The sequence below is a fragment of the Phyllostomus hastatus genome, unplaced genomic scaffold (assembly GCF_019186645.2).
Source record: "Phyllostomus hastatus isolate PE091 unplaced genomic scaffold, TTU_PhHast_1.1 phas_contig_34, whole genome shotgun sequence".
NCBI classification, from domain to species: Eukaryota; Metazoa; Chordata; class Mammalia; order Chiroptera; family Phyllostomidae; genus Phyllostomus; species Phyllostomus hastatus.
The window spans coordinates 29,534,644-29,556,713 of record NW_025333857.1 but is presented as its reverse complement, the minus strand read 5'-3'; the positions used below and the strand labels follow the sequence as shown (position 1 = coordinate 29,556,713).

At 40.1% G+C, this 22,070-nt stretch overlaps 1 protein-coding gene across 1 annotated transcript in view; it reads right to left on the bottom strand.

The window, feature by feature from the left end:
* PIP5K1B (phosphatidylinositol-4-phosphate 5-kinase type 1 beta) overlaps positions 1 to 22,070 on the bottom strand; it is a 322,492-nt gene that overhangs the window by 176,391 nt on the left and 124,031 nt on the right. Inside the window, exons 2-3 of the mRNA XM_045840212.1 lie at positions 16,878 to 16,962; positions 11,554 to 11,622 (exon numbers count right to left, since the gene is read on the bottom strand). Coding sequence (XP_045696168.1) covers positions 11,554 to 11,622 — 69 coding nt within the window. The 5' untranslated portion in view covers positions 16,878 to 16,962. The remainder of the gene's footprint in view (positions 1 to 11,553; positions 11,623 to 16,877; positions 16,963 to 22,070) is intronic.

The window sequence follows — 22,070 nt, the reverse complement described above, 5'->3', positions numbered from 1 at the left end:
TGCGCTCAAGCTGCTCAGGTGTAGGGGTAGGACATTACTGTAAGCAATTATTACAAAACAAAGTGATCCATGATATAAGAGAGGTGAGTGCAGGGAGGTGAGGGAGGCCTGGGACAGAGTGACTCACCGTCACTGCCTGGGAGAGTAAAGAAGGGCAATGACAGAGCTGTTTCTGAAACGAAGACATTCTGGAGTGATCTGCACGGGCAGAAAGGAACAGGGATGGACACAGTCAGTGTGGCAGAGTGGTGTGTGCTGAAGATAATGACAGGAGATGGGTCGAGACATGCCCATTGGGAATGGACTACAAGGGACCCATATGCTTTGCTTCAGAGCGGAGAACATTTTCTCCATAGGTAATGGAGGCCAATGGGAGGTTATAAGGGGATGACTTGGACAGCTTTGTTTATTCAGTAATATAACTCTGGAGGAGGGTCTCAGGAGGTAATAACAAAAAGTGGATGTTTCTAGTTCTGGGCCTCTCCCTCTATCTTGCCAGCTCAATAAACTGAATCTGAACCATGGATCTCTCCTCTGAGTTCCAAATCCACACTTCACCCACCTACTTGATTCTCCCCTCAGTGGCTCACTGACATCTCCAAACAAAGATGTTCAAATTGGAAGACTCAGTTTTCCCTCACAAACCTTTCCCCATGCCATTCCTCTTCATTTCAATACATGGGCACATCTCCTCAGGTGCCTGAGTTGGAATCCTGGGGTCACCCATCACCCCCACCATGCCCTAGCCCCCAAGTGCAGCCATGTGCCAGTCCAGTCTACATGGACTCTGAATGCATCTCTAACTTGTCCCCTTCATGCCTCCTCTTCCCAGTCTACTGTCTTAGCTTAGGCCTCGACTTTCTCTAACCCAGGGTTCCTCAAATTAGCACTATTGGCATCTGGGTCCAGATAGCCCTTTGTTGTGGAGGGCTGTCCTGTACATTGTAGGAGTAGGGCAGCATCCCTGGGCTCATCACTAGATGCCAGTAAGCACTGTACACTCCCACCCCCAGTTGTGACTGCATTGTCTGTTGTCACCTGGGAGACAACAGCAACCCCAGAGGACAGCTACTGCTCTCACCCCATCTTGCCCATACTTCCTTGCTTAGTACCCTCCATTGCACTGGCCTCTCCTTCAGTTCCTTGAATCCACTGAGCTCCTTCCTGCCTCCAGGTCATGGCTGTTCCGTCAAAAATGCTCTCACTTTCATTCTCTGTCTGCTGGCTCCTTCTCATTCCTGCAATCCCAGCCCCTGAGTCACCTCCTTAGAGAGCTATCTCCCCCAAATACCTTATCTAAGGGGCAGCACACTTACCCTTGTTTACTTTATTCACTGCACTTATAAAGTTAGTAATTATTTTATTATGTTTCCTTCTTCTGGTCTATCTCTACCATGACAGTAAAAGTATTATTAGGGCATGGACTGGGTCTTGGCCTCTGTCCCACCTTCAAAGCCTAGCACAGTGCCAAGTTAAATAACTATTTGTCAACTGAATAAATATATGAATGCATGGACATACAATCAAATGTATGTCTTATCTCCCAGGCACTGGCTACACTCTTAAAAAATGACAAAGCCAGAACACAAACAATTCACTTGGGAGAATTAGAATGTCACCTAGACATCCCAAATGTCAGCTCCATGCTCGATAACCAAATGCTCCCTGACCCATAATGCAAAGTAAACAGCAGCACTCAGATAAGGAGAAAGACAGACATAAATATAAGGAGTGCTCATCTTTCTGCTGGGAAAAAAGTACAGTTGGGGTCTATGAAAAGTTAAAAAATTTCCTTATACTTGGACCCAGTTTGTGTCTCTGGATATACATATGTATTGGAAGTTGGGCAAAAAAGACATAGGAAGACTGAAAATCTTAATTTTGTAGTCCCCAGAGCCCATGGCTGCCTTCTTTTCCTTTTCTCTCTAATGACGTGCTGAATGTCTCTGGCGTGATGGCTTCCACGCCAAGGGCCGCTGTCCCATCTTCCTTTCCTGGTACAGACAGTAAAAGTCACAGACTCGGGACGCACCAACAGTGGACAGAACTGGCTGGAAAATACAGGTACAGTATCTGGGGGAACCTGGTAGTAGATGTAAGACTAGGACCTAACTTTCACTGCTGGTCTTTTTCAGAATTTAGAATACAAAATTCCATAATTTTAAATTTCTATGCTCTTGAGCAACTTCTTAAAAGCCACCTTTAAAACACTCTCATAAGTGTCCAGACAAGGGAAGGGGGGGCGGTGGTGGTAGTGATAAAAATGGACAAGCCATAGTCCTTGGAACAAGGAGCCTGCTGGCCAGATCAGAGCCACGTTGGCCAGGCCGTGCAGGAAGACATGCAGGCTGCCTGTGTACATTTAAGACTTTTAATTTAAAGACAAAAGCAACGCTGTGTTCTGAGAGCAGGAACTCCAGCTCAGATGGCCTAACCGGCTGTAAAGCAGAAACCCTCAGCCTGCCATTAGCACCAAGCTCAGCAGTGCGCTGGCTGTTGTTGCCCCTGAAGGAAGCTGCACCGCAAGTTCGGGGTAGAGAATTTTTCCCCTAGAGTGAGTGTTCTGGGGACACCAAGGAGATATCTATTGGAATCTGGGACTGAAAGATGGACAGTACATAGTTAATCACAATGCAGAGGTACAGCAACCCTGGCAGGGTGAACTAACACACAGATGCTCCCTCCAAAGTGAATGCTAAGAGAAGTCGCTCAGAGATAAATGCCTCAGGGGAACACCGTGATAGCAGAGCTGGCTTCTCTTACTATTTCTAGCTGCCAGTGTTTTTTGCTTAATTACCTGCAACATCTTGCTTAAAAGTCATAAAGGCAGTTTGAAATGGCTTGCTTTAGAACTTGGCAAGGAAGTAGATAGAAGCCCAGATGATCCTGTGTGGAAGCTGAGGACTGTGGAGGAAAGAACTGCACAGAAGGGTAGATGGTAACAGTGTATGATTGATTACACAGGCTTTTGAATCTGATGGGATTATTTTTTAATTTTTATGTTTCAGTTACAGTTTGCATTTCATACTTTTGGTATTAGTTTCAGGTGCTCAGCACAGTGAACAGACATTCATATACATTACAAATTGTTCCCTCCAACAATTCAAGTGCCTACCAGGCACCACACATAGTTATTACAATATTGTTAATTACATTCCCTATGCTTTGCCTTACATCCCCATGCTTCTTTGTAACTACCAATTAGTACTTCTTATCCGATCACCCTTTTTCACCCCACCTCCAACGCCCCATCCCTCCGCTTCCCCTACCTCCAGGCTTCCATCAGTTTCTTCTCTGTGCCTGTGGGTGTGTTTCTATTTTATTTGTTTGCTTATTTTGTTGTTTAGATTCCACATATAAGTGATATCATGCAGTATTTGTCCTAAAAACACAGTGGCGGCTGACTAATAGGTGTATGGCTTTCTTATTTCTGGAGCCACTGCTCTTGGGAAGGACACAGAGCCCTGCTTCAGCACCCACTGTCTGCCCTCCTGTGCCTGGCTGGGCTGGGACCAGCACCAGGATACTGGTGACCGGTCTTTCCTCGAGCCCAGCACAGGGGACGGCCATCACACTGGCTGCCGTGGTTGGTTCTAAGCGAATTAATCTGGTTGGGAATCTGAGGCCGAGGCATCATGCTGTTGCTAATAGAAACAGTGACCTCACTCATTGATATTCCACTTCTCCCAGGATGTGTTCACATCTGCTAAACTGCCTGGTCCTCACAGCACTATGAGCTGCTCAGGGTAGGTATTAACTACACTTCATCAGTGAGAAAAATGAAGACTCAGATCAATTAGGAAAAATGCCTAAGGTTACACAACTAGTATCTCCATGAGCTGGACTCACATCCACCTTCCATGCAGAAGAGCAGTTTGGTTTGGGCAAGGTTTTGCAGCTTTCCTGCTACTAGCATTTTGATAATTCTTTGTGGGTTCTGTTATGTGCATCCTAGGATAGAGCATCGCTGGCCTCTACATCCTAAATGCCAATAGCAACCTTCCTTCCCCATTTGTGACAACCAAAAATGTCTCCAGACATTACCAAGTGTTCCCCGGGGAGCAGAAGTGGTGCTGTTCAGAACTTCTAAGGCTAAGAACACTTCAGAATACTGGCTAAGTTAGGGGTTGGGGTTAAAATGAATTAAGATAACACTTGGAATGCCCTAGACCACTCTTCCTAGAGACCAATGTGGTTATTACTCATGACAATTGCTGCTCACTGCCAAGACACAGATGCCTCAGTGAAGTTACAGAGTGTAGCTCCACCAGGGCAGAAAGCAAGTGTCTTGTTTTATAGAACTGGTGGCTTTCTAGGGCCTGAAGGAACAGAAGGGAAGTCAGGGCATGAGATGCATGCTAGCTGTCCCTCCCCATCTTAATGTTGGAAATCATCCTGCCTAGTTTCAGAAGCTGTAACCGCCCCCCTCCCCCCGCTCCCCCCCGCCCTGCTTGCCTAAGGCTGAGTGAGCACTGTTCAGACCATAAGCCACTAAGGAAACAAAGCTTATCTCCCTGGCAGGGGCACCACCTCTGCTCCTTTTACTTCACCCTGCCTGGCCCCCAATACTTGACCAGTTAGCCAATGACAGGTAAGATTCCTCAAGGGAGGGACGACCTAAGACAGGCACGATCACAGGGCCCCCAGGGAAGGACTTGGGGGCTATAGAAAAAGGGGGTGATGGACCCTTACCCCTCAGCTTTGACATAGCCTGAGTCCTCATTCTGTCTGCAAGAAGTCTCCCAATCTCTTGGCTGCCTTATTTCCTCTGCCTGACTTAAGCCTGAAACAATGCCAGTGGTGGGTGCAGCCCTGTCCTGGAAAGGGCGGGTTCCCTAGGGTGCTCAGGCCTAAGAAAGAATGCATAAAGTCCTATGAAATCTACTTTGCTAATACCCTCAATTTAAATGATAAAGGTCCACGCAGGTTTGTTCTCATTTAACTATCTGACCCTGACTCGAATAAGCCCTCAGTGTTCTCCGAATGTTATTTATTGTTTAATCATTTCTGCCTGACAATGATTCATGAGCTTTATGTATACACCCTGTATTCCTACACAAATTGAATCCAGTACAAGTTTGTCAAGGCAGGGGTTGGGGTGCTCTCCCCTTGAGAAACTGCTCCCTCCCTTTTCCTCCACAGGACTCGGTAGTCTGTGTGAATTTGTCTCATATCTCATCCATAACACTGAGGACACTGTGGGCCAGTGTCCAAGTCATCTTAAAATGTTACTCATTCAAAATTAAATATGCATAAATGGTGAATGCAGAAAAGTTTTGCCCAACTCAAGATTCCCACCACTTGCTTCTCCCATAGGCAGCCAATGTTAGTAGTTGCCTCCGTGTCTTCTGAGAGATATTTAATTTATTTATATATGTTTAAAAGATTTTACTTATTTATTTTTAGAGAGGGAAAGGGAGGGAGAAAGGGAGACAAACATTGTGTGGTTGCCTCTTGCACGCTCCAGACTGGTGACCTGGCCCGCAACCCAGGCATGTGCCGTGACCAAGAATCGAACCAGCGGCCCTTTGGTTTTCAGGCTGGTACTCAATCCACTGAGCCATACCAGCCAGGGCTCCCAGAGATATTTTATTAAAAAGCTTATATTTAAGTAAATGCTTCCTCATAGACTGAAGTATCTCTGAGTCATTATCTCACTCATATTTTAAAAAATCATAAAAGACAGCTTTCCTTGCAATGTGGCAAGGAGCTGGCATAATTCCCTCTCTTCTCATCACTGCCTGCTTCCACTGATAGGGAAGCTGGCTAAGACACTGGAACCAGAGGACAGCGAGGGTCTTAAAAAATAAAACAAAATGGAAAAAAATGGGAAACGTGGGTCAAGGACCCTGTTTGTGTCCTCGTCCGGTCAGTTTCCTACTAGAGCGTCCAGAGTGCTGACATCAGTGTACCTGCCGTGGTGAAAACTGGTATAAGAGGTTACTGGCACATCCGAAGATGGGGTGCTGGTGCCAAAGGCAGATGACCTCCACACCCAAGGCAGTTTGCAGCAGTCAGCAGAACCTGAACCTCCCAGTAGAGGACTACAGTGGGCAGGCCCAAGATGGAGGAGGAAGTGTAGGGAGGGGTGAGAGGCCTGGAATGATAACTTTTGGGTGGAGAGGTGGGAGAGAAAGAAAGTCAGATGATGGTGGTGAACATTTCTGTTGCCAGTCCATGTCCAGGGGGATAGGAAACACTGATCAGTTCTGTTGGACAAATTTGGACATTGTAGGGCTGGAGACTTGAATCATCTCCTTGACTATATCCTCCTAATGCAGATCTTATTTAGGTGACTTGGGGTAAGTAATTTAACCATGTTGATATCTGTTTGTTTTAGAAGGGTGAGGGTGGAGTAGGCAATTTCTTCACATACAAAATGGGGAAAACTTAGGTCTCTGGCACCAGTATTTTACCTGGGTAAACCGATGTCCTGCCTTTTGCTCCTTTCTAAGTTTATCACCTTATTTTTTAAAAAAAATATCTTCCTCTAACTTCTCTAATTCTAACAATGGCAGAAAATTTCTGGTTATTACTCAGACTGGAAACTTTCAGGTCAGCCTTCATTGTTGTTTGTACGTGTGGTAAGCATTAGCCATATGTGCTTATTTAAACTGAACTGATTTGGCCCTGGCTGGGTAGCTCAGTTGATTAGAGCATCGTCCTAATACACCAAGGTTGCGGGTTCAATCTCCAGTCAGGGCACATACAAGAAGCAACCAATGAATGCATCAATAAGTGGAAGAGCAAATTGATGTTTCTCTTCCTCTCTCCCCCTTTCCTTCCTCTGTCTAAAATCAGTAAACACAAATAAATTATTTAAATTGAACTGATTTTAAAATTAAAAATTCATTCCTCAGACACACCGACTACATTTCAAATAATTCACAGTCACATGCAGCTTCAATCTCCTGTATTAGTGCGGATTATAGAACACTTCCATCATCGCAGCAAGTTCTAATGAACAGTGCTGGCCTCAAACCAGCACCCAAGGCTGGCTGTCATTTAGAGGCAGCTCACATTTCCCAAATTGCCTGCAACATGCCCCAAACACTGCCACGTAGCTGTGTCTAGGCCAGACTCTCCTGTCCCTCTAACAAATAAGGTTCATTCCTGATTCCATGCCTGTGCAGATTCTCAGTCATTGAGACAAATGAGTAGGTAAATCAATGTGGTCACCTAAGGAGTGAGATTTTTCTGCCATGGTAAAAAACAATGAGACACGTATGAAGTTTTATCCCAGCAAAACGCTGTGCCAACAAACAGGTCCAAGGAAAGGCCTTTTCCCCAGAAGACTGCCACGAGCTCCAAGTTTGTCAGGACTTGCTAGAGGATTAAGTGAGACGTCATGTGTCTTGCCATTTAATACCAATTTGAGTCACTATATAATTTTTTCACATGGGCCCGTATGTTTTCTCTTAAATAAGTTGCAGGGTCGTAGGAAGCAGGGACCAGATCTTATATCAATTCCTCTTTCATCTTAGTCTTTTATCTCACGTTTCTACCTAGACAGTGCGGAGGTTGCAAACTGGTCCCTGCCTGAGGGTCAAAGGTGATCAATCATATGTTGTTTTGTCCAGAGTATTCTTTTAAAAATTTTTGAACCAATTGCCCAACTTTAAAAATGGGAAGATTTCACATCAGAATTCACATTTTTGATATGCTGAGAAGTCTGGCTGTCCCGAGTGAGCGCTCATGCACAGCTCCATTAGCTGGAGCTGAGTGCCACAGGCCCCCTTCATAGGTGTGTATTTTCCTATTTACCACTTTCCTTCCTTGTTACCTGCCTGGCCCTGAAGGCTTTTGCCTTTACAACGCTTATGGAATGCACTCAACAAATGAACTGAGACTGGAAATAACTGCACTCTGTAAACACAGCCAGGAAGCCCTTAATGTCTGCCTAGCTCATTGTTTTAACATGATTGTTTTAAGCAACTAAAATCAAAATTCTCATTTTAGCCATTAACTGGAGCCATTAACCTCGCTAACAGACTTTAGCTACTCTTCCTGATAATGGAACTGATAATAGATGAGAAAAATGGACAACTGGAAGAACAAGCAGCAGCCAGCCTAAATAATCACATGCAAACAATCGAGACCCAGAATGCACAACACTGTTCCACGAACAGTGAGTGTTCCTTAAGAACACGTGGAAATCAGCACCCACTGCGCTGAGTGTCGCTGGTGCTGCCCAGGAGATCAGGGTGCTGATACAGACAGCCTTAGTCTGCCTGTTAGCTCTAACCCTCACTGATTGCTCCTCTTTTGGACATTTTGTTATAGCCTGTTTGTGTTCTAAATTTGTTTTCACGTCTTCATTTCCCCACTTGACTGTAAGTTCCTTATAAACTCCTTTGCTATCCTTCTCAATGCCTGGCATAGTGGATTGGGAGGCGGTTCCTAACCTGGGGCCTGCAGGTTGGCTTCAGTCAAAGGTAAAAACCCAGCTGGGCCATCAAAGCTTATTAAAGAGGTGCAAACCCCACAGTCAGGGCTTTAGGGCTGGGAAAAAGTTTTAACTTCAAGGTATTTGTAAAAGGGGCAATAGTTAGTGAAATGGTGGCCTTGATGACACTCATCTAGTCTGTTATCATTTCCAGTTTTTTGTCATTTGCATATTTGAAAAGCACGGCTTTTATATTTTCATTAAGGTCATGCATAAAAACCACCAAGCCCCACAGGGCTGGTTCGTGCATCCAGCTGGTGGAGACTAAGTGAACAGGGAGCAAACTGCCATTCTTGGGAATGTGAGTCCAACCAGGCACCAACACGCCAGTTGTAACATTCGCTCTGTCTGTCTCTCCCTTGTCTGAAAGGAGGCCACGACAGTCCTCCAGTCAAGATTCATAAAACCGGAGCATTCTCCTTATCAGCGATTAATTGAATGACTATCTCATGATAGGATATGTAGTTAATTTCACATAAACTACCTTTATAAAGCTCTGCAGGTTTGGGGAAGACCTGTTTCTTGTTTAAAGGTACAAAAACCACGTGTTTACTAAACCTTGTTCAAATTATGCCAAGGAGCAGTCTCACTTACATCTGGTTCTCGAAATGTACCTTTTCCTCGTTTTTGAAAATAGGGATGATATTTGCTTATCTCCTGCCTTTTGACAACTTTTCCACTCTTCTGATTTCTCGAAGCTCACACTCAGTGGTTTCCCTATTCTAGCTTCAAGTTCTCTCATTTAGGAAATGGTTTGTCTGGGCTGAGGGACAAACATATTTGCAATAGTTAATGTGACTTCTTTTATCAAACTGCACCATGAACACCACCATTTTCACAGTCTTTTTGCTTAATTGAGGAGAACAAAAGTGAATAATTCAGCTGGGCTTTTACCTGTCAGTAAAGCAATACTTGCTCTAAGTGACACCTTCTTACTGTGCATATGAACACCATATGTACCGAGGACCCAAGTCCTAGGCAGTACGCTGTTTTTGGTGCTTTTCTTACACAGAGGCTACATGCCTCCTCCCATTGCTTATGTTCCTTTTAAAATCAGAAGTCATCCAAAGCATCCCTATGCCATCACACATTTAAAAAAATTGTTGACGGGTTTTTTTAGTTTTTTCTTTAATCCTCTTAAGTTCCCCACATCCTGCACCTTTTCTTACTGGACTTATTTGCTCTCTTTAGAATATGATTTTTAGTTTTACAACCTTCCTAATATTGTTAATTCAAACACCCTTTAGAGAAATTAATAATCCCTACAATATTATTAAAAACTCACTTTACTAAATGCTTGAGCAGGGCATGCTTACCAAACTCTAAGATGTCATGGTCACAGTCTATTGCCTTTGAGTCACTAAAGAGCTCCTGTAAGTGCAAATTCAGTCAAGAATCATAGTGCATTTGATGCTGACTGAGAAAACAGCCCGAAACTGATTGGAAGTACTGACAGGCTGGCAATTTGACCATCTCTATGTTGGCCGCATGCTTGGTTGAATTTATAAGTCTTACATAAATGAGATAGGATTTGGTTTTTCACCTGTGTCTAAAAATAAATAGTGTATTGTTGCCTTTGGCCAGATGCACAAATTGTACAAATTGTATAACAGTATTCTGACTTCTGAGCACTTGAATCTTCACCCCAGTCTTCCCCAAGCACATCATCCACATCATCACTTAGGAAGGCACCTTCCCTGTTCATATTTCTAGGTTTGGCTGAGTAGAAAAGTCAGAAGACAAGCTACACCAGGAAAAAGGGTATATTTTCCTATATAAAAATGGAACAGGAGGCCTGGCCAAGTGGCTCAGTTGGTTGGAGCATCATGCCATACACCAAAATGTTGCTGGTTCGATTCCCAGTCAGGGAACACACCGAGGTTGTGAGTTTGATTTTTGGTGGGGATGCCTATGGAGGGCAACCAGTCAATGTTTCACTCTCACATTGGTGATCAATGTCTCTCTTTCTCTCTTCCTTCCTTTCTCTAAAATCAATAAAAACAAATCTTTGGATGAGGGAAAAAAAAAGGAACAGGAAACACATCCTGTTCCACACCCTGAACACATGGACAGATCAAATGGCTCCTGTACCTCATGATAAAACTTCTCGCTGCTCTCTATTAAAGAGTAAAATGCAAAAGGAAAAGCTGAGATATAATAAACCTTCCATACATAAGCCTCCTACTCTCAAGAGGAAAGGAGGAAAAGGACTTTTTAAAAGCTAAAGTGCACAGTCTATTCCAAATCAGGAGTAGTGGTGCCTAGGAATGGTAGCTCTGTTGCTAGGAGCCAAGGATTATGTCAAAGAGCGGTAAGGTAATGTGCTCTGGGGAGTCTGGAAAGAGATTATGGCCAACTGCTGCAAACACCGAATCTGAGAGTCTTAGAAAGGGGTGGGACACGGTATCACCCTAAATGGTTTTTTAAAATACAAAGGTAGAAAATGTTTACTATTTGGTGGAAAGTAGTGAGTCAATGAAAGGATTCGCATACTGAACAAAGAACACTGCACGCACACAGGGCCTTCTGTATCATAGTAACTGTGGTGGGCAGGGAAATGGCCTGCCAGAGACATCCATGTCCTAACCCTTGGGATCTGCAAATATGTCCTTATATGGCAGCAAGGAGTTAAGGGTGTAGACGGAAATTAAGGTTGGTAATCAGCTGACTTTAAAATAATGGGATTACCCTGGATTATCCTGGAGGGCTCAATGTTATCACAAGGGTTCTTTAAAGAATCAAGGTAATATAGTCTGGGAAAGACTAGCCTTTGTTGGCTTTGAAGCTAGAAGATAATCGTGACCTAGGGAACGCAGGCCGCCTGGAAAAGAACACAGGCTCTCCCTCAGAGCCCCCAGAAAGGGCAATGGCCCTGCAGACACGTGGATCTCAGCATGGTGGGACCCACATCAGACGTGTGACCTGTGGCGCTGTAAGGTAATACGTTTGTGTTATATGGACCAGCACATTTGTGGTCATTTATTGCAACAGCAACAGGCAACCAAGGTAGCAACTTACTTACAAGAACTTCTAACAATATTAACGTTCCAAGCAATGAAAGTGTTCCTCTTTCTGAACTGACAAAAGAAAATAAAACACACACTCACCTTTTTATAGGTTTTTTCTTCGTTCTGTTTTCCAGGAGCTGCATCTCCATTTCCAGCAGCAGACGACATCTACAAGAGAGAAACATCCCCATCTGAATTCACAACTCTACTCTGAAACATAATATGCTAATAACATTGTTACCTAGAGGATCTACTTTAGTTAAGTACATTTTTGTTGTTATTGCTCTTGTCTCCAAGAAAGGAAGAGAGTTCTTAGGATACTAAAAAAAAAAAAACAGTGGTCCCCAGTCTGTCTGAAATAAACCTTTACTTCTCAGTCGTTCTGGTGGTATACGTTACTCCCCAGGACAGATGCTGTGGAAGTCCAAGCCCATAGCATGTAAATAAGTTTATTTCTCAAAAGCCTTTAATTTTTTATCCTTCTGGTTATAGATGCTTCCTGTAAAAATATCCGGAAAGTACCAAAAAATAAGAATCAGAACACAAAATTACTCAAATCTCCTACCCTCGGGCCACTGCACTGTTCAGTCTGACACATTTGCTGCCACCTCTTGTTCCATGTACTTTCACACTAAAAATATTACAATACCAGCTTACCCATAATTTTGCACTAAACATTTATGCCAATGATTTTCAAACAGTGAGCTGCAAGAATTTTTAAAACATGCAATACCTGGCCCTTTAGTCAGAGGTACTGACCTCTTTTCCCTTAGACTGTCAAATAAGAAAATGACAAGAGACAATGCAAGAACAGCCATCTGGTGTGAATGAATCAAAGTGATACCTATTTTTTTTGGTCAGATCAGCAAAAAATATAATATACTTTTTGGTGTGCTGCAGAATTTTAGTAATTAGTTTATAAGTGGCATGAGATGAAAAAGGTTGAAAACAGCTGCTTTATGTGATAAGCATTTTCCTATTTGATTATAAATATCTCATTGTAAGAATAAACTTTTTCTAGTTGCAAGGTGTCACTGTGTAAACACAATTGTGTGTTAAAGAATAGTTGATGTAGTCCAAGGGTTTTGCTTCTGCAAATAATTATTTTACGCTTCTGTCTTTGTCCACCTTAATCAATGTTTTCTTGGACTAGATTCCTACAAACACCAGGCCATTAAGAAATGGAAAGCTCTCACTACACTCTGCTAATTTCCTTCCAAGAAGAATATACCTGTTTACACTGTCAGCAGTGAGTGGGAGCTGGTTTCACTACATGCTTAGTAACACTATTATCATTTCTAACTTGGCAGGTTAAAGAAAGCATCTCCCAATTTCAATTTGCATCTTTGAAAATTATTAGTAAAGGTTAACATTGTTTGCACATCTTTTTTTTAAAGCTCATCGCATTTCTTCTTTTGAGTTTTCTACTGTTTTGTCCGTTTATCTAGTAAGGGTCTTAGTGTAGTAGTTATTGATTTTGAGCTATTATAATTACTGATCGTAGTTGTTTCCTTACCATTTTTATGTATCAAGGTTATTAAGCTGCTCCTAAGCACAGTATTAATATTTTATATGCTACTGTCTTTAAATTTGTTTTATAATCATGACAGAGAAATTTTACATTTTTCATACTCAAAACTACTGACTACATTTTAGGTTTCTTCCAATGCTTTTAAATAAAATATTTTTCCATTGGGAAATATCAGATGTTTAAACATGTATTTCTCTCATTTTTTAATAAGATTTTTGCATTTAAATTTTAATTCATTTAAATTTTTAAAACCAGTTACTTATGTGTAAAAAGGATACCACATAATCAGGGAACCATGATGTCTAAGGGTCTTTATCTTAAATTGCTCGAAGAGCATTCTACACTCTCAGGAGGGGTAAACTTCTTTCTCATAAGCCTTTGAAGCACATTTTACATCTTGGGCTTTTAATAAACATAGTGCAATAAACAAAGCATGTGTGAAACCTGAGGACTGGCCAGCCACTTCTCTGCACTGCAACTACCTGCCCGAGTTTCCTCACTCCGCTGTGACCTTGATGTGCCTAAGAGCCTTCTGAGAAAGTGCACGAATAGACTGTGGCAAGCCAACCTGATCACATCTACCTATCACTGCCCACCAACAAAGCATTCTCTTGATAAATTTTGAATATCATTTGTGTCCATTCATTCTGTCCACTTTAGAGTTTGAAGGTCTCAAGGACGTGTTTCACACACTACAGCTTCCATGCTGTATCTGCTTAATTCGTTTAAAGGATAATTAATTTTTTTAGTCTTTTCATAATAATTTGGTGAATTTAGAATAATGTATTAGTGGAATTAGGATATCTAAAAGGTGTGATAATATCGGCCTCAGGGGCCCATATCACCCTGAGTAAAAGACCCTCTACACTTCACCCATCCTCTCCCTGTTCCTCCTCAGACCTCAGCTCTTCTGAGTTCCGGTACTTTTCGAACTATAAGACGCACTTCCCCACCCAATTTGGGAGGAAAAGGGGGTGCATCTTATAGTCCGAATGTAGTTTACCTGGCTCATTGTGGGGGACAGGCGGTAGTGGAGCAGGGTTACAGGTTATTAAATATTTTACTACACTTTTTGCTTCAAAATCTTTTTTCCCTATTTCCCTCCTCTAAAACCTAGGTGCATCTTATGCCGGTGCATCTTATAGTCCTAAAAATAGGGTACTCCCCATTCACTGCCTCTACTTCAGCTGTTTTACGCTGTTCCCTAAACACATCAGAACGCTGCTGCATTAACTATTTTTACTGCCTGAATAGGCAAGTGTAAACAGATAAGAATTAATCCCTGCTTATCTTCCTCAAGTCTTTACTCAAATGTCAGCGTCTGCTCCACAGGCAGCTCCACCGTCTTATCTGAAACTGCATCCTGTTCAGCTCCTCTGGTCCCTATACCCCTGATTCACTCTAAATGCACCTTCTTTTTCCTTTTTTTTTTCTGTGTCCAACATACTATAGGGTTTACTTATTTCTTATAGTGGTTTTCTGTTTGTTTTGGTTTGCCTCCTCCTAAAGAATTTAAACTCCATGAAAACAAATTTTAGTCTGTTTTATTCACTAATGCATCTCAAATACCTAAAGTGTACCCAGCACCTAGTAAGTGCTTAACAAATATTTGTAGAATAAAAGAATAAATAAATCGGTAAGGAGGATAAGACGATGACATTAGATCAGTGTAGGCTGCATGGGTGCCATCTGTCTGAGTGTTCTGTGCTGGGGAAGAGAGCTGATCCCATGAAGGAAGGTGATGGAGGCATTCCTGAGCCACGGACACTGCCAATCACACTGTATGCAGGTTCCTGGAAAGGTGCCAGTGTTATGGCAACGGTAGTTAGCTGGCATGGAATAGAGAGCCATATTCACCCCTTATAACTTCCTCCATAAATGAAGAAGATTGTTGGGCTACAGGTGTTTCAGTAGAAATAATCTCCATGTGGAATTTAAAGCACTGTTAAAAATGTAAACTATTCCTGAATATGCCACATGGTCATCTTTCTGACATAACCACTCTCAAACTATTGCCCATTAATTTGGATTAAATTAAGTTTTAAAAAATATGAGAAGGGCTCCTTGATTATTTTAATCAAATATATGATTATTCATTATTTTTCAATCACTTTAAAATTTAAAATTAATTTAAAATTTAGAATTTCAAAGGTAATATTTGTTTATATCTTAATTTTATTTGAAAAATATAAATAAGAAAATAAAACTATCACCACTAGCTAGCTATCTAGAAATAAGATGGTTAATATTTGGCTATTTCACTGTCAATCTTTCCAAACGTATGTTTTTTTTTAACAAAATTGGAATCTTATATTACATACAATATTATATTTGCCTTTACTTAACTTTATATCATAAACATTTTCTGCATCCCTAAGTATTAATTGGAAATAATTTCTAATGTTTGAATAATATAACATTTTATCATAATTCAATATTTATTAATGGACATTGGGATGCATCCTACTTTTGTTACAAATAAAACTGGACTCTGTGTTCTTACACCAACAGCATGACTAATTAGAGCTGCCACAGATTCCTAGAACAGTGTCTGCCGTGTAAAACACCACACCTACTTTGTGTCTCTTCCAGCATCAAGTATTTTCATTTAAAATCAAACAAACAATACACTTTGCCAATGTAACTTTAGGCAAAAATATCATTTTATATTGCATTTGTATGATCAATAATAAGGATAAATATACTCTGTCTTGTTTAGCTCTTTATATTTCTTTATTGAACTGTCTGCACAAAACTTGAGCTCATTTTTTATGAGGGTATGTTTGGGTCTCTAATTTAGTTTGTACTAATGATAATAAAGAAGAGTAGGATTTTTTCTCTAACCATCAACTATTCCATAGGGCCAAGAGCATTAACACTTTGCTAAGGAATGCCAGTGAAGCAACCTCACTTCTGAGACTTTGCAGCTTTTAAAACAGAAAATCTTTAAGAGCAACTCTGAAGGGTGCTCGAAAGAACAGCCATAATAAGGAGTTGACTAATTGGCAAAAACGAAGGACAGATGCTGAGGTGGTTTGTTTTATTATTTTGCAAATCACCCCTGACTGGACAGTAGGGAAAAGGAAGAGAGAAATAGGTAAACTTTTGTTTTTTGAAAAATAATTCCCTTTAAGCAACACAAAATATATCATTGTAATAAAGGGAGGTCATGAAATGTCACCTGGATTCAAAGGTTGGTTTGTTTGTTTTTCCTGTAGGGCAATGTTTAACAAAGGTCATGCACACCTATGAACCAGGACATCTGTGTAGGAGAGGCAAATGAGATGCTTGGGACTTCCGAGTAAACTGCAAATGGCTATTAAAATAGCTACTGTGGTTAATTACTCCTTGTTCCCAGACTTGTGATGTTCCTGTACCAGTTAAGTGCATCACTTATAATGAAAGCCAAGGGAAGAGTATGGATTAAAAACACTGTTTTCAAAAACATTTTAATCATCTATATCTCTATGTACATATAAAAGGAGGGAGAAAAGAAATTCATAGAAATGCTTGTGATTATCCACGGGTGATGGATTATGAATGCTTTGGGTTTTCATTTCACGTATGCTCTATTCTTCAAGTATTCTGCAGTGAGCACTGCTATATTTAAAAACAAGGAACATGCTGATGCCATTCAGAAACTTAATTGCACACAGTAATTACCAGCAGAGGCCACACCTCCTGGCTCTGCCCCTTTAGGCATAGTGACATTCACAAAATGTCCTGTTTCTATTTGCTTGTTGTTTATTTTAAATTTGATAATGTTAAAGTTACAGGTCATGAACTAGATATAGGATTCAGAATATTTGTAAATATATATAAAATGAAAGAGGTTAGGGCTCTATAATGAGTCAGTTAGAATACACTGGAAATATAGTCTCTATTTCCTTACCTTAGTAAATGAAATGGCAAGTCATCTGTTGTTGGTCGTCATGGGCAGCCTACTCATTGTTGAGACTGTTTTCCTTCCCAGGTTCCTGTTGAAACAGAAATCACTGGTCACTATTTTTTCATATCTCCACCTCATCCCCCTAAAAGGATCACAGGTAGCTATCAGGATACATACAATACAATCAGTTAAAGCTAAAATAAAGCAAAGAATGTGTGTGAGGGCAAAACAAAGGTGGGGAGAATGAGATGAGGCCAACAGTATGGGCTACACAGAGAATGTAAGCCTCATGACCCCACATTCCCTAATTTCACTGAGATCCCTAGTGGTCACAGCAAATGAAGAAATGATCAGCTACCTAAATGTCCAATGTCTGTAAATTAGAGCAAACCCGTTGCTCAGAGGAACCACAGGTATTAGGAGATTGGGGCTGGAGCAGAATTTCTCCTGTGGGTCTTCATAAAGGAGACCCCATGTGATGTGTGGACAATTTTCCAACAATATCTCTGTGGTACATCAACTGTGATTTTCATGAGGGTTGTTTAGATGACACACCTCCAAGATCAGTTCAACAAACCTCCCTTGCTATAATAATGTTTTTATACAGAAAAGATACTCATGCTAATTTTAAAATACAGTGACATATAAAGCAAAAATGATAAAGACCCACTGTATCTCCCTACCCTGAGATAACTATTGTTAACAGTTTGTTGTATATCCTTCCAAAATATTCCCTATGCTGGTTTACACACACACACACACACACACACACACACACACACACTTTTTCTGCTTACTCTTACCAGTGTTTCAGATTTTTTCAAATCTATATATCTGTCTCATTTTTAAATAACTGTAATATATTCCATATGATGAATATACCATCATTTAATCAACCACTCCCTTCTAGATGAACATTCAGACTGTTGCTGGGTTTGGCTATGATAACCCGGGCAGGAATAAACAGCCTATTCAAACATCTTGAAAGTGCTAGTAATTTCATTTCTGTGGGAAAAAATCCTAGAAGTTGGGTAGAACTTGATAAGCACATTGACAAACTGAAGGGCCACTGCTGCATTTCTTTCTATTAAAAAGCTTGAAGTGACCTGTTCAGTGCTGCATGAAGAGTCCCTGCTTCCTGGTGTATGTATCAGCACTGGATGTGCATATCAGCACTGGATGTGCATATCAGCACTGGATGTTTGTATCAGCACTGGATATGCATATCAGCACTGGATGTTTGTATCAGCACTGGATGTTTGTATCAGCACTGGATGTTTGCTCCCTTTAAAATGTGTGCCAGATCGTGGCATCTCAGTTGTTCTGATTTTCGTTCCGTTGCTGCTAATGGGGCTGGTCCTTTTCACAGTTTCATGCCCTTTGCCTATTTTATGCTGTGCTGTTCATTTTTTTTCTTTTATAACCTATTTGCAACATGTCCTAGTCTATTAAACACCAACTCTGTCACATGAATTGTAAGCTACTGTTAATCTTTTGGCTTAATTTATGTTGTCTTGTCAAGTAGACATTTTTAGTATTTACATAGTCAAATCTGCTAATTTTCCCTTTATGGAGTATGGATTTACTATCTTACTTGGGACAGCTCCCTCCAACCTGACGATACACATGTATTCTCTTATATTTTCTTCTAATGTCTTTATAGTTTCACTTAAAGCATTAGGTCTTGACTCCAAATGGAACCTAACCTCATCTTCTCCCAGATGGACAACTAATTGTCCCAACATCATTTTCCTTCTAACCTATCTTTTCCTTACTAGAAAGGCACACCACCTTTAGCACATATTATCAATACTGTTTCCTACACACCTGAATCTATTTCTGGACTCTTTACTATGTCTGAAAGATTGGCTTGTTGATCCCTGAGCTAATATCACATTATTTTAAATGCAGTAACATGACAGTATACTTTGATCTTTATTGGTGCAGGTTCTCCATACTAATTTTTCTTCCAAGTTTGGCAATTTTCTCACACTTATATTTTTAGATAGAATTTAAAATCATATTGATTGATCTGAAACTATGTCCCGAGTTCAAGTTGGGATCCTGATTACAGTTATATTTAATTTATACACTAATTTGGAAGGATTATTCTTTTAGGAAGGTTGAGTTTTCTCATTCAAAAATAGCTTCATATTTCTAGAAATATTATATCTTTTACTACTATCTTACTTTTTGGATTTGTCTCATGTTTCATTGAATTCATTTCCAAATATTTCAGTTTGTCACTCTTTTAAATAGGGATTTTTATATTTGCTTTTCTAGCCAGTTATGAACTCACAGAAGGAAAAACAACTGGGTTTCATCTATTGTCTCTCATCCAGTCATTTTACCAAAACCATTTATTGGATTTTAAAAGATTTTAAGTAGAATCTCAATCACATCCCCTGTAATTTATACAGCTTATTTCTACTACTTTTCCTATTGCATTCACTGACATTTATAACAATGTTGAGTAGCAGCACTTGAGATACAGGAGCAGTGCCAGGTATTTATAACACAAGCCTGCAGGAGTTGCCATCCAACATAATGCTTTTGCTTGTTTTGTAGCATAGTAGGTTCTTTCTTGTACATCCTAATTTAATTTGATTTAATGTTTTATTAGGAATGTCTATTAAATTGTATCAAATGCATTTTCTGCACCAGTTGATATAATAATCATACATTGTTCTTTATTCTGTTGGGTCAATATGTAACATCGAGAGATTTCACAATGCAAAATCATCTTTATATTTCTCAAATAAACCCTAACTTGGATTTAATTTGCTAGCATTTTAAAAAGAGTATTTTCCTGATTGAAATTAAATGATTGTGATCTCATCTTTATCAGCATTTAGTATTAGGAAATAATGCTTTTCATAAACCTGGAAGGCTTACTCTCTTTATATGCACTCAGATTTTTTTATGATTACTAATTTCTTGGAATTTATAATCTTTCTTTGGATTGAATTTTAGTAATTTATGCATTTTTAAGAAAACCATCCATTTTCTTTAGATATTTTAATTTGTTGCCATAAAGTTACCTATAACATTTCCTATTCAATCCTTTTAATCCTTTTGGGATCTAAATAATATCTTTTCCCTTATTTCTGATTTTTTTGTGTGTATACACATAGATATGTATTATACATAGTGTGTATTATGTCTTGTAGCTATATATTTTTAATGTTGTGTATATAACATATATGTTTTTTCTTCTTTGGTCAGGTTTCTTTATTTGTTTTGTGGCCATTTCCTTTACTATAGCTTTTACTGTCAATAATATCTTCTTTTGACTTATTTTGTAAATTTCTTAGATGCAATACTTAACCTTAGTTTCTTTGTCATTATTTCAAAAGTATATTACCCAAAGCATTTAAGCTAGAAAGTATGTCTAACTATACTAACCATTTCTCTATAGTTTTGTTGTAAAATGTTCTGCCTAATCAATTTCCAGATAATTTGTCATTTTGGATTCGATCTTCAATTTGACCCAGAAGTCAAATCTACAGAAGAGTTTCATAGTTTCAAGTATTTACAGTTTAATCATTATTATTTCATTGTCCATTTCTTGTTTTACCACACTGGAATCACAAAATGGAATGAATAAAACAATTTTTTTCTTCCCAAATTCATTATGTTTTTTCCCTATGGCCATAAAAACAGACACAAGAGAAAAATCTACATTTTCTGGTTATAGGATACAAAAATACTACATTATTACTATTCTGTATCAGTATATTAGTATATTAGCTTTTTTAAACTTTAGAATAATACATTAAAATTCCCTGATATGATTATGGCTTTATTATATTCTCCCATATTTCTACTTTTCACTTTTTGCCTTAAATTTACATAACTAAAAGGCAGGTGTCTAATAGTTTCCTGATGATTTGTATAAAGGACAGGAGTCTAATAGTTTCCTTATGATTTATACTCTTTATCCTTTCAAGTAGCTTCCTGTATTTAATGATTCTGGTCTTGGGTTCCCTCCTAGTTGATGCTAATATCCTCACTTCTGCTTTCCTTGTACTTGCATGTGCTTGGCATATCCTTGTCCATTTCTTCACCTTCAGCTTTTTTACTTGCCATTTTTTTTTAGCTGTGTTCCCTACAAATAGCATAAAACTGGATTTTATTTAGTTATTACCAATCTAAGAGTCTTTGTCATTTTATTTTATTTTAAGATTTTATTTATTTATTTTTAGAGAGGGAAGAAAGGGAGAAAGAGAGAGAGAGAGAAACATCAATGTGTGGTTGCTGGGGGTCATGGCCTGCAACCCAGGCATGTACCCTGACTGGGAATCAAACCTGCGACACTTTGCAGCCCGTGATGAATCTACTGAGCTACGCCAGCCAGGGCTCTTTATCATGTTAAAGGGCACTTCAACAAATTCACATTTACTGTTTTTCGTTTGCTTCCAGCAGATCTATTACTACTAATTACATTTACTGTTACTGCATTTATTTTACTCCTTCCTTTTTGTCTGGGTTAATCAATAGATAATTCCATTTCTTCCTAGTGATTAAACAATTTTATTCTAAAAATATTTGCTCAGTTATCTTTCTATTTTTAAATCATTACAAAATCTGTATTTTTCTACTGAATAAAATAACTGCTATCCCCACAATCCAGACATTTTTCGCTTGACCTACAGCAGCAGACATGAAGACTCGCCACCCAGATAGCCCTTCCAGGAGAGGAGGATGCTCACCACCAAGGACATGGCCAGCAGACACTTCCAGTTGTCAGCTACTTTAGGGTCTGCCTCTGCTGAGAGCCAGCTCACCCCCCCCCCCCCCACCCCAGACCAGAGCCACAGGCTCCCTGCGGCAGCCCACATGCTTGACTGAATGATGGAGCAGCTCCCCACCAACCTGGGCTCAGATTTCTGGGTGGGTCCTGCATGGGAATTTGTTTTCTCCCTCTACCATCCCAACCATGCTTCCTCTCTCTTCCTTTCTCAGGTCGTATTAGCTTTCAAACTCTGTGGCTCACAAAAAAACCCACACAAACAAAAACAACACACACACACACACACACACACACACACACACACACATACAAACAGAGATGTATTCTCTCACAGTCATGAGGCAAGAAGTCCAAAATCAAGGTGTCAGCAGGACCACACTCTCCCTGAACCTCTGCTCAGGAGCCTTCCTTGCCTGTCTAGCTCTTGCTGGTGGCTACTAGTC